This window comes from Copidosoma floridanum, unplaced genomic scaffold (assembly GCF_036245765.1).
Source record: "Copidosoma floridanum isolate Cflo_tuat_1 unplaced genomic scaffold, Cflo_Japanese_pri ptg000006l, whole genome shotgun sequence".
Classification (NCBI taxonomy): domain Eukaryota; kingdom Metazoa; phylum Arthropoda; class Insecta; order Hymenoptera; family Encyrtidae; genus Copidosoma; species Copidosoma floridanum.
The window spans coordinates 1,998,510-2,012,132 of record NW_028321883.1 but is presented as its reverse complement, the minus strand read 5'-3'; the positions used below and the strand labels follow the sequence as shown (position 1 = coordinate 2,012,132).

At 34.5% G+C, this 13,623-nt stretch overlaps 1 protein-coding gene across 3 annotated transcripts in view; it reads left to right on the top strand.

Moving 5' to 3' along the window:
• fmt (phosphatase 6 regulatory subunit 1-like protein fmt) overlaps positions 1-13,623 on the top strand; it is a 400,722-nt gene that overhangs the window by 342,998 nt on the left and 44,101 nt on the right. For all 3 annotated transcript variants that reach the window (XM_089598239.1, XM_089598237.1, XM_089598238.1), the window contains 3 exons: positions 3,174-3,260; positions 3,324-3,424; positions 3,498-3,775. In XM_089598239.1, the coding sequence (XP_089454365.1) occupies positions 3,174-3,260; positions 3,324-3,424; positions 3,498-3,775 (466 nt within the window). The remainder of the gene's footprint in view (positions 1-3,173; positions 3,261-3,323; positions 3,425-3,497; positions 3,776-13,623) is intronic.

The window sequence follows — 13,623 nt, the reverse complement described above, 5'->3', positions numbered from 1 at the left end:
AAGAAAAAAAATCCTTCTTTGGTAGGCCTGAATCACATAAAAAATTTTGTTCTAACTATCCAATTGTCTAGCTTTGTTTAATGATAGTTGAATGCATACAGTAGCTTTGATAGCCTAAATTTCTATATAACTTTGGATTTTGTGGCTGAACATTATAGCAATTGCTAAAATTTTACACACATTTTTTTGTATATTATATAGTTATTTTAGTGGGTCTGTCAAAATATATCCCTACATCTCCTACAGTCTCCCCACAGACCCTATACAAAACAAGAGAAAATTCTCTATATCTCTTTGTGAATTCATCCCAACAAAAATGTGTAAATGCCCTGCCCCCACGCCCTTGTACGCCCCCATTGCCCCCTCGCAAATTTAGTGGCTCCCACACCCCCCCCGTACCCTCCACAGAAACTTATAATATTTTCAGAAAACGTTATTATTATCTTGTTTTTCTGACGCCACCCACACTCTCCATGCCCCCCCCCCCACAAAACTCTCTACATTTTTCTGTGATTTTTACTCAGCAACAAATGTGTAAGACCCTCCCACAGATTCTCCCAATTTTATGTGACTTTTTATTATTTAAAAAAAAAAATTATTTCATTTCATAACAATGACTGAACGAATCTAAAGTGCTTAAGAACATATAGAGTTTTTTACTTTAAAACTAAACAAACCTTTGCTTAAAAAACAAAAAAAACAGTTTTCTTTTTAAGTCGACGGATTAAATTAAAAATTTATGGCTTGTAGAAAATGTAAATTACTTTTTTAAGTAGCTATCAATAGGCAAAAATAAAAATTTTAAGCCATTAAAAAACGTACTTTACTGAAAGTATTCTATATGTGACTGATTACGTGTGCATGTATGTATATATATATGCATACATAAATGTATATTATACGGACATGTTCTGATCTTTAAAGGTGACACCCTACCACTACATACCATGAAATTTTTAATGTTTACGGTAGTTGTTGTAATGCAATAAAAAATGAATAGGATTGTAAGAGAAAGGGTTAATTTATAAAGTATAAAGAATCCTTTTATAAATCTTACCATTTTGCATTTGTTTGTTATTAAAAATTTTACTGTCACAATTTCAAAAGACAGGAATTTTTTTAATTTCTCACTCAATTTTAGCTTTTCAACGCTTGTTGTATTCTTAGGATAATTTAGTGAATGTCATCATGAAAAATTTGCAACAATGTTTAATGCGTAATGGCATACATGCAATTGTTAACTACAAGTATTCTTAAAATTGTAAAAAGCTCGTATTGTTTTAAGGAACTATTGCATCCTTATTACTACACATCAAACATTTAAAAAAAATTCCATGGTGACTTTATGTCAAACTCCTCAGAGAAAAGAGGAAGCTTAAACAATCAAGATTAGATAAAAAACTAAATAGATTTGTATCTTTTGTGAGTGTGGTTCTAAAATAAAAGATAATAAACGCAAAATAGTGAATCTTATGTAAATTTTTTTTTATCTCATTAGGTAACCTTTTGCCATATTACATTAACTCCGTATTATTATATAAGTTTAGCTAATTTATAAATTTATAAGAATCGTGTACTGTATACGGAACCTCCTTTAAGATGCCTCAAGCGTTAGGTGCCATATCTAGTGAAGTCATAACCGTAGGCATTAAACGGTTGTATTCAACTTGCTAGAACTCACGTAATTTTTCATTATTCATTATTCAAATTATTGTAGATATCGCCCAGGTGACAAAGTTTTTTAAAGTTATCATAAAAATTTCAGATATATTTTTGTTCAAGCAGGAAAAAATGATAAGCTCAAAATAAACGAAGCGCACTATTTAAATTAAGAAAAGTCTGTTACTAATTTTCAAAATTTCTAATTCTTTTCATATGAAAATCTTTCTCTTACTCTTGAGAATATGTGTGAAAAATTTATGGATGAAATATAAAATGTAAAAAAGTCTAGAAGTGTTTTCGTATAACAGTCTGTTGATGCTTCGTGTGGCCACAATTATTACTATTAGTACACATTTAATAAGTCCAGCGCTTCAAAAAGGTATCGGAAGTATTAAAAGAAAACGTATTATTATTTTACAATGACCATGATTCCAAAAAGGTAGTGAGTAAGTGGCTCATAATAGGTACCTTTACCTTATAAAAGGTATCAGCAAATAAAGATAGTAAAGTATTGTTGCTACTCTCGTTCTCGACATGTTTTTTGAAAGGAAAAATTTTGTTTTTAAAGTTGGTCACTTTTATCCGCTGATAACTTTTATATAAATAATGGAATCCTTGAAAATCAGATATTTAATTAAAGCTTATGAGACGTAAAATTCATTAACACTTTGGGGTCCCAAGATCAACCATTGATTTTTAAAGTTATAAGCGAAAATGTAAAAAAAGCACGTGACGGTGCGAGACGATTATACGAAAATACTTCCAGAACTTTTTATATTTTATATATCAACCAAAAATTTTGTACAGATATTCTCAAAAGGCAGTAGAAGAATCTCATTAGAAAAAAATTATGAATTTCGACTTTTCTCAATTTAAGTAGTGTGCTCCACACATTTTGAGGTTAAAATTTTTATCTGATTAAACAAAAATTTATCTGAAGTTTTTATGATAACGGTATAAAACTTAATTACTTGGGCGATAACTAAAATAATTTTCATAAAGAATCATAAACAATCACGTGAGTTCTAGCAAGTTAAACACAACCGTTCGCTGTGCATTCATACTATTTTATACAAAAGCGTTGAAAAGGTGAGCAAGAAATGTAGTCTGATAAAATTATACTTGTTTCAGTACTTTTAAAATAAAAATATTTTATTGAAAAACTGAGGTAGCACAAAGTCACATTTTTTATACTCAACAAGAAAATGTCATCATTTAAGTGACTTAAATTTCTTATCACTAGCTTTACACTACTAAAGAACTATTAAATAAATAAGGTGTGTTGTTACCTTACTGTAATTTTACATATTCTTTTTCAATGAAATAGTGTCTACAATTGAGCTACAAAATAATTCATCCTAAACTTGAAGAATAGCTTTTACGATTCCTCTCTCTCTCTCTCTCTATCTTTAATTTTTCCCTCTCTGGATTGCTGTTTTACTTTCTTATAACATCTGATGGTTATCTACAATGTACAATTACAACTTAATCTGGTTTTTTTTTCTATTCAGGGTGAACCGCTAGAATCTTATACAATGCCTTGTAGTGGAAGTACGGATCAGTATACAGCATTTCCTCAAGATTCTTATTGCCAAGAAGTAAGTATTTATTGGTTTAAGAAGTCATTTGCTTTTTGTAAAAACATTATTCGTTTTTTTTAGCTGTACTCCAATTACGTGGAACAAGAAATAGTGTCAGCATATGATAATGCCAACTCTAATTCCCAGGGTGACGAACTTGATAATATCAACAAAATTTTTTAGTTAGTAGTATAAAATATTGAAATTATATTCAAAGGCGATACATTGGTCTACATTTTACAAATTTTTTTTTAGTAATTCGTCAGAAGCATTGATTCAACAAAATTTTAGTGTCACGAACATTGATTATAAAAGAAGCCTAGAATTATTTGATGAGGTCTGTGATAATAAGATGGCAGATAATGGTTTTAAAAATGATAAATGGCAAAATAATGACTTTCAACTACGTTCATCTAATTGGTTAAGTGGAAAGAAGAATAGTTCAAGCTCATCTGATGAAGAAGAAGGAGAGGATAAAAGTATTAAAAACTTTAATGAGCGATCAAATGATTCAGATGCGAAAATTAAAGATCGTAAGTATAAGGAATAATTCTGCCACACTTAATTAATTTTTAATTTTTTTTTTATAAAGTAAACTATTTTTTCAAGAAAAAATGTGTATCTAAAATTTTAGCGAAAATTATGATATTATTCCACAATGACTTACATGAAATACGTCGTAAATATCATTATTATCGAAACGACTTCGCCTCTTTTGCTGAAAGTTATGCAGAATCCATATTTACTGTTAAAAAGAGTAAGGAAGATATCATTATTAAGGGAGAATAGCAGCTTTTATGTATACATGTATACTAGTGGGGCTTCGCCCCCTTGCGCGCTCCGCGTGCCAACCCCCTACTGTTCTAACTTAAAAGGAGATTCTTTAAATTTCATCTGATGGAGGGGAGAGGTTGGTGCTTAGAATTTTGTGAGGAAGAAGAGTTTTTGATTAATATCGTTAAGCATTAGTTTTATATTTATCAGTAAATTTCCACACCACCCAGAAGGTATTATATTAGTACGTTTAGAGTTTCTTTTAGAACTTCCCGTTATGTTTAGAGAAAAAAGGCATACATTATTTTTTAATGATTCAATTTTAAACAATGAAAAGTTTTATTCACTTTGATTACATATAAATTATTTGAATTTTATATAACATATACTTTATATTATTTTTGTTACTATTATGCATTTTATATTTTATCAATTGATATAAGTAGTTAGAAAAAATTTTTCATTTTTAGATTCAATGACAAATATGGAAATAATTTTTTAAACAGTATTCCACACTGTAAGTTGGAAAAATCGTTTGTACTATTAAAATTTAATTCAAAATCAAACTAAATTTTTTTCAAATTTTAAAAAATGAACGATATAAAAGTTAGCGTAAGAGGGGACAGAAATTGTTTATTCAGAACTTTTTCTTTTTTTTTGTATAGTGATGAAGATTTCCACACGAGAGCTCGTTCTTTAGTTATCAATAATGTTGTAAATAAATGGCAAAATTGAAGTATTGAAGCATACAAGTATTGAAATTAAAAGCTTCTCAGATTCATTACACCTTCACAATATAGTTAAATTGTCGAACAACGATATTTAAACACATGGAAATTAAAATAGTAATCTTAAACTTAAAATTAATCCTAAATGCAATTGGTCGATTAAACATTGTATAGCCAAAAAATCATGAAAGATTTTTTTTCAAACATGTAGTAAACAAAGTAACTGGTTTGACATCGTTCGAAGACATTAAAACATATAAAGGAATAACTTATGAAACTTTCAAAGATACTGCAATTGCAATGGGTTTGATTGACAATGATGAATAAGTCGATGATATTTTTAAAGAAGCAGTTGCTGTTGTGTTTTTATATCAATTGAGACAATTTTTTGCTTGGTTTTTGATTTCAGAAAACGTTCAAAGTGATAAAATATAGAATAAATACAAAGAATTTTTTACAAAGGGTTTGCCTAATAATAAAGATAATTTAGCTCTTTTACATATTAACCAAATTTTGGAATCAGAAAATAAATCATGTAGATGCTTTAATTTATCTACACCCAAAAAAATGAAGAGTTAAAAAGAAGATATAGATAATGAAATACGTTTCAGTTAGGAAATGTTTAGCTCGATGTATAAAAGTTTGAATAATGACCAGAAAAATGTGTTTCATATTATTTGCGAATAAAAAATTAATATTTCCTTTATAGAAGGTCCTGGAGAGTTGGAAATAACTTGATTATATAAAAAGCTAATTGGTTTTTTTATTTCTCAAAATAAAAAAATCTTGTCAGTGGCATTGACTGGCATAACATAAATTTTGCTCACAAAAGGGAAGACCAGTCATAGAACTTTTAGACTTCTTTTAGATCTTAATAATATAGAGAGTGCGTTTTTAAAATTCGAATCAGATAAAAAAAATAAACAGAAATTGATTTAATTAGGCTAATTAATTACTTTAGGAGATGTTTTTAGTCAGACTCTCCCAGTGATAAAAAATGGTCATACAAAAATTATACTTGAACAAACTATTTAATCTTCATTTTTATGGAACTCATTTCAAATTTTAAAATTAAAAATTAATATTCGTTTTAACGTTAAAGGATTTTCAAAATTATTATGAAACATTGAAAGAGGGGAAAAAAAAACTTTTAATATTCCTAAAAATTGGATCTCAAATAATGAGTGTTCTCAAATATTTTCCAATACCTACAATTGTTTGATGAATAGTGTTATGCTTACATCGCATAACGAGAACACCTCTTATTCAAATAATAAAATTCTTAAAAAATTAACTGGAAAAATTAAAACTTACTATAGTATACATAACACAACTTATAAAGAGGTTAATAAATCAGACAATAATATTTATTTAAATTTTATGTGGAAATGTTGAACAATATTCGTGAAGGATTACCACCTCATGAACTAAATCTAAAAATTGGTACAATTGGGATGTTACTGAAAAATTTAAGTTTCTCAGAGGGACTTTGTAATGGAATACGTTTACGAATCACAAAATAATTACGGTATAATGTAGAAGGAGAAATGATAACTGGAGAAAAAATTGGAAAGAAAATTCCAAGAATAACTTTAGACGCAGAAAACTTCTTAACATTACCGTTTCTTTTGTATCGTAAACAGTTTTTAATCGGTGTGGCATTTGCCATGAAAATAAACAAATCCCAAGGTTTAAGTTTCAAAAATGTAGGTTTGTATTAAAAAAAAACCTTTATTTTCTCATGGTCAATTGTATGTGGCTTTATCAATATGCAAAGATCAAAATAATTTATTTATTTAAGTAGAAAGGCAAAAAAAGTACAAAAATAAAAAATGTTGTTTGGAAATAGATTTTGACATAATTCATTAACTTTACTTGATGATTTTTATAAATAAATTAGCAATATTTATGGTAATAAATTGGAAGTCACATATTAATGTTTTATTATTTAAAAAGTATACATGACATGATGTATAAAAAATGGTATGGGGGGCCTGTAGGGGACTGTGGGAGGTCTGTGGAGAGACAGGCAAAATTGTGTAGGGGCTGTGGAAAGTCTAAGGAACAAGTTAAAAAATGTCAAATTAAGGATGAAAACGGTCAAATTTCAGCTAATTTGTGGAGAGGGGGCTGTAGGGGCTTCATCGGGGGGGTTCTGTGGGCGGATTTGTGGCCCCACACAAATAACTATATATATATACTAGTGAGGCTTCGCTTTCCTACGCGCTCCGCGCGCCAACCCCTCCTTTTATTAAGTTGTAAGTGTAATTTTTTCTAAATAAGTTTTGTATAAATATTTTTTAAAGCCATAAAAAATGACAAAATCAGTTGTTAGTATGGAAATAATATGTTAAAGTATATTTTACAGAACTTGGGAGACTATGGCATTTTTCGAAAATATTCGGGAATTAGTTTTTTACGCTGGAGAATGATTACTGATCTGCTTTTAAGAAAATATGAAGAACAAGCTGCTAATTTCAAATAAAAGTGGTAAAGTTTATATAGACAGAGAGATGTGCCCTTGACTTTTTGTTGGTGAGATTTATTATTTCTTCTAGTGGCTCTCTTTTTTAAATGACCTGTCTATCCTGTATAAGTCAATATATATTTCTAAGCTCTTATAACTATATATGCCCCCAGCACTCTCTGCGCACCTACCCCTGTAATTGCAAATTAGATTAACAAGGTACGGAAAAAAACCCAAATTATATAAAATGTTACTTTAAATTTATATATGTAATAAATGTATATTGATCATGATTAATCACATGATTTTTTAACAATCACTTTTTATTTTCCCTGACTAATTACAGCTATTTCTATGGGATCAGTGGAACACGATTTTCAAAACGATATAATTTTTGGAGAAGCATGTAACGTTGTGCTGCCTTTTCAACTACGAGAATTTTTCGCATGGTTTATTATGTCTGAAAATTTTTTTGGTAATATTATTTGGAACAAATACAAAAAAATTTTCATTGAAGATTGTAAGGATGATCAAAATAAAGCTCTTTTACATTGAAACGGAATTTTTTTTATATAAAAATATGTCTTGTAAAGATTTCAGTTTACCAGAACCAACAGAAACGATAAAAAAAATATTGATACTGACAGTGATAAAAGAATATTACGTACACATAAATTTCATGAATTGTTTTCACAACTCAGTCATGATTAACGTCGAAATTTTCAAGAAATAATAAAATTTGAAAAAAAAACTTTTTTATCGATGGTCCTGGTGGATTTGGAAAAACTTTTCTATACAAAATATTAATTTTTTATTTCATATCAATTAAAAGTAAAATTCTTACAATGGCTTGGACAGGTATTGCTTCTATTCTGCTTCCAAAGGGATGGACCACTTACAGAACTTTCAGACTTCCTTTAGACTTAAGCACTATAGAAAGTGCATTCTTTCAGTTTAAGCCAGATAAACAAAAGTTACATAATGTAGAAGTAATTATTTGGGATGAAGCTTCTATGATACTTTAAAAAGCGTTAGAATCGTTGATAGGACTTATCTAGTAGTAATAAACCTTTTGGAAATAAAATAATAATTTTCGGTGGCGATTTCGTTAAATTCTCCCAGTGGTAAAAAATTGAAGCAAAATTACTATTGTTTAAAAAACCATGAAATTTTCTAATTTTTTGCCTGTGTTCAATATTTTTTATTTAAAAAGTAATATACTTTTGATTGATAAAACATTTTTTTTATTGCTACTAGATATAGGAGAGGGCGAAATTAAAACTTTTGGAATTACATAGACATAGAAAACAAATGATACATGTTCTAAAATTTTTAATAATAATGATGATCTTTTTATAAGTAAAGCTATATAACAATCTCACAATGAATACGCATTTTTTAAACAAAAAAATTTTGAATAATATGGTAGAAAAATTTGTATCGTATTGATAAATTAACTTACAAAGGAGTAAATAAATCCGACGATAGTATTTATTTTTAGTTCCCTACAGAATATTCGAAGAGTATTAGAGAAGATCCTCCTCTACACGAATTGAATTTAAAAAGTAACGGTATTGTTATGTTAGTACGAAACTTAATCGTATCTAAAGGACTTTGCAATGGTACAAGATTACGAATTACAAAATTATTTAAGTACGATATTGAAGCTGAAATAATCACAGGTCAAAAAAAGGAAATAAAGTCTTTGTTCCAGGAATAACACTAAATACAAGCAATTCTTGTACGGCAAATTTTATGTGCTTAATCCTGAAGATTTATATTTGTCTTGTCATGGGGAACAGACAAAGAATACATTTATTGTTTCCTTAACATTTTTTTTTTTCTAAGCTACTACTCGGTACACGGAGAGTTTCAACGGCTTAAAGGTTAGCATGCTAGCCTCCTAGCCAAGGAAACTCGAAGGTAAGAGATCGTGAGTTCGAAATGGAATTTCTTTCTCAGCCTTTTCTTATGAGATGAGTACCCATGAGGCCGAAACACTACTTAACTGATTTTTAAAAACAAATTTTGTGCAGGTGCCTGCACAGAAGACTTGAGGAATTTTCCTCTTTTGATACTTACAGAAAAAAAGAGTAACTACAGAAAAAAGAATTAGGAAGGTAGAGATTAGGGACATAAAATACGTGAAAACCAGGAGTTACAAATACGTGAAATCTGAACACTACTACTACAACTACTGTTACTACTACTACTACTACTACTACTACTACTACTACTACTACTACTACTACTACTACTACTACTACTGCTACTACTACTGTTACTACTACTACTACTACTACTACTACTACTACTACTACTACTACTACTACTACTACTACTGCTACTACTACTACTACTACTCCAGGGTGGGGTTTTCGCTAGTTTCTCCATACCGGGCGCTTCCCCGGGTGGCGGATAGGGGCATCCTCTTAAAATAAGAGGTGACGATGGGCAGCTGGGGTGGCTCTCTGTGGTGGTTGTCGGGGGCGTGGATCGGAGGGTGTGTGTGGCGTTGGCGTGTGTATCTGCGGCGATGTGGACGAGGGACTAGTGCCCCATGCCTCCATTGGTGTGGATGCATGGGCCGGCTCTGCTTGTGCTTTTTGTTCTTCGCTTTTTGCTGCTTCCGTGGGTGGCACTCCATTGCTTGATGCGGGCCAACAAAAACTAGCACCCGTCATGTATAGAAGTAAGTGGCGGTTACAACATTCTTTACAGATACATGCATCACACACTCTTACTAAACAAACACAGGGACACTTACGGATTGTTGTGGATTGCGTGTGGCGGGTCCTTTTCCGGGCTTGCGTTGGAGGCCCAGCGACGGGTGAAGCCGGATGATGAGGCCCGGGTAAGTCTAAGTAACCACATCTGATATGGTTGTACGCCCCATGAACAAAAAAGACGTGGTGGGCCGACTAATCTAGGCTTACTACCACTGAGGAGGCTATATGGTGGCACCTTAGTGCCTTACGCCAGCCCGTTTTGTTGAATTGTCTGCGCGGTCTCGGGATTGTACACCTGCCGCTCGTCTCGCTAGGATGACCGTTGTGTACCAACAAATACATACATTACACACGAACACCCTTCTCACACTTATTACTCAACGCCAGGGCAGTCTCCGCGGGTGGGACTAAGGGAGAGTGGCGACTCCTGGCCGGCCCGAGCAAGTAGCGGTCTTCTCTGGTGACAGAAAAGGCTGCTGCCCTGGTTTTAACCCTTTCCAAATACTTATTTCTAGAATAAAGGGCAGTGCTGGCCTCCGCGGGTCAGTACGACACTAAAAAGATGCTAAAATGAAAAACGTCGATGTAAAACAGGTACCCCAGGCGGTAACCTCTCTGAGGGAATCCGCCGTCAGTTCCGATCCGGTGAAAGCTCGGGTGACTGACGCAGGCCCCACGGATTCTGGGGGGGGGGCCACAAAGACCCGTCTCATGGCCATCAGGGACTTCTTAATGTTCCATGGCCCTTTCTAACGGACAAAGGACGAAGAGGAAGCTTGTCGAGTATAGGCACTAACGACACCGAGGACATCAACGTGTCAGTATTTAGCAACCAGACAAGGGAGGAGCTTGCCTCTTTTAAAGAAGATGGTGCTAAGCTTAGAGTTAAGCGACAGCAATTAGCTGATAAAGTTAAATCAGCAACGAAAGATATAACAGAGACGCTACAATTAATTAATGATAAGTACGGCAACACAGCGAACGCTGTTAAGAATGGGCTAAAAGCCGCGCTAGAATACCTTCAAAAGGCAGAGGTGCTAAGAAAAGGCTTTTTTTATGATGAAGAAATTGACGTGAACGCTTAGAAGTCGTCATTTGAATCCCTGCAGTGGAGGGAACAAAGGCGAGATAATTTTCAATGGCACGTTCAGAAGAAAACCCTGAACACTGCCCTAAAACAAATAGAACGTAGTAAAAGAAACAGGAGCCCATCGGGCAGCCCTGAGAAACGCCAGCATACTATGTCTTGAAAGAAAAAGGAAACAGTTAGTGGCAAACAAAAAAAAATTCCCTTGAATGACAAAACAAGCCAGAAGAAAAAAGTAGACGCCACAACAACAGTAGTAGTAAAGATGGCTGGAGGACAGACCTTTGCAACGGTGCTGAAGACGATGAAGGCGAATTTCGACCCCGATAACACTGACGTGTCAATCTAAAGTGTTGTCACTACAAAAAAAGGAGACATACTTATTAAGGCCTAAGGTGTAGAGAATGCTACTCCATTCTCACAGCAAATTAAAAAGTCGATAGCTGGACAAGGTACTGTCAAAATAAGCAGCAAAAAGTGACTTTAGAGGTCCGAGACCTGGATGCCATTGTTGAGGAAGATGAGGTCAAAAAGGCTTTCGGTAGGACTTTTGGACTTAAGAGCCAGGAGCCAGAAGTAACTCTTTTAAAGCCAAACGCCAGAGGACAGAGGCTGTCTTTAATCAAGGTAGACGAAACAACTGCCAGACAAGTAGAAGAGGAAGGCAGGTTACGAGTTGGCTTCGTAAGCTGCCGAATACGAAGAAGAATTTAGGTTATAAGATGTTACAAATGCCTCGGATATGGACACGTCTGGGGCAACTGTGAGAACGAAAACAGATCAAAGCTGTGCTTCCGGTGTGGAAGCTCGAACCACCGGAAGAAAGAGTGTCCAGGACCAGCACGGTGCTTCCTTTGCCCAACAATGGACAACAAGCATGAAGCAGGCAGCGGAAGCTGCCCTTTATCCAGAAGAGCCCTGAAAGAGGCCAGGGATAAGGCCCAAGCAGGAATTAAATAAGGCAAAAATGCCTGGAGTTGAAAAACAGGATTATGTAAACCTACGCTGCGCTGGGTTTTTTTTACCTATCAGCAAGGGAAAGCATTAAGCTAATAGTGGTGCTGGCTGAGTAGGCGGCCTACTATAAAGCGCTAGACAAGGTGCTGGTCGTCAGGAACCTCGAGTCCTTTTCAGGACTCGAGAGCATCAGCACCTCTAGCAAATGGTAGCGAGTTAGCTCGTTAATGCTGTGAGACGCGATGGTCTCCCTGGTGGCTCCACCCTAAAGTAATGCTAATGCGGTTCCGGGGTGGATTAAAAGCCACGCGGAATCGGGGGGGGGGGGTTTTAGTGGGTATGGGTGATCTAATAAAAAAAATCCATCAAGTCCCACACTACCGCTGTCCCTGCGGTGTGCCTCAATGCATTTTTCCTCCCTCCACAAAAAATAAAAAAAAAACTACTACTACTACTTTTTCTGCTACTACTATTACTTTTTTTTCTACGACTACTAGAACCACTTCTACTACTACTAACGCCAGGGCAGTCTCCGTGGGTGGGACTGAGGGAGAGTGGCGACTTCCGTCCGGCCCGAGCAAGTAGCGGTTCTTTCTGGTAACAGAGAGGGCTGCTGCCCTGGTTTCAACCCTTTACAAATACTTATTTCTAGAAAAAAGAGTAGTGCTGGCCTTCGCAGGTCAGTACGACACTAAAAAGATGCCAAAATGAAAAACGTCGATGCAAAACTAGTACCCCAGGTGGTAACCTCTTTGAGGGAATCCGCCGGCAGTTCCGATCTGGTGAAAGTCCGGGTGACTGACGCAGGCCCCACGGATTCTGGGGGGGCCACAAAGACGTGTCTCATGGCCAACAGAAACTGCTAAATCGGTATTTAGCCACCAGACCCAGGAAGAGCTTGCCTCTTTAAAAGAAAGTGTCACTAGGCTTAGAGTAAAGCGACAGCAAGTTGCTGATAAAGTTTAATCAGCAATGAATGACATTACAGAGACGCTACAAATAATTAACGATAAGTACAGCAACACAGCGAACGCTGTTAAAAATGGGCTCAAAGTGGCGCTTAAGCATTTTCAAGAGGCAGAGGTTCTAAGAAAAGGCTGTCTTACTAAAGAAGATTTGTATACTAACGCTTGGAAGTCGTCATTTGAATCCCTGCAGTGGAGGGAAAAAAGGCGAGATAATTTCCGACGGCATGTACAGAAACGAACCCTGAACACTGCCTTAGAGGAAATAGAACTAAGTAAAAGAAACAGGAGCCTATCGGACAGCCCTGAGAAACGCCAGCAAATCATGCTTTCAAAGAAAAAGAAAACAGGCAGTGACAAACAAGAAGAAATTCTCTTGAACGAAAAAACAAGCCAAAAGTAGATGCAACAACAACATAGTAGTAAAGATGGCCGAAGGGCAGACATTTGCAAAGGTGCTAAGGACGAGGAAGGCGAAATTTGACCCTGATAAGGCTAATGTAGCAGTCCAAAGTGTTGTCACTACAAGAAGAGGAGACATACTTATTAAGGCCAAAGGTGTGGAGAATGCTTCTGCATTCTCACTGCAAATTGAAAAGTCGGTAGCCAGACAAGGTACTGTCGAAATGAGCAACAGAAAAGTGACATTAGAGGTCCGAGACCTGGATGCTATT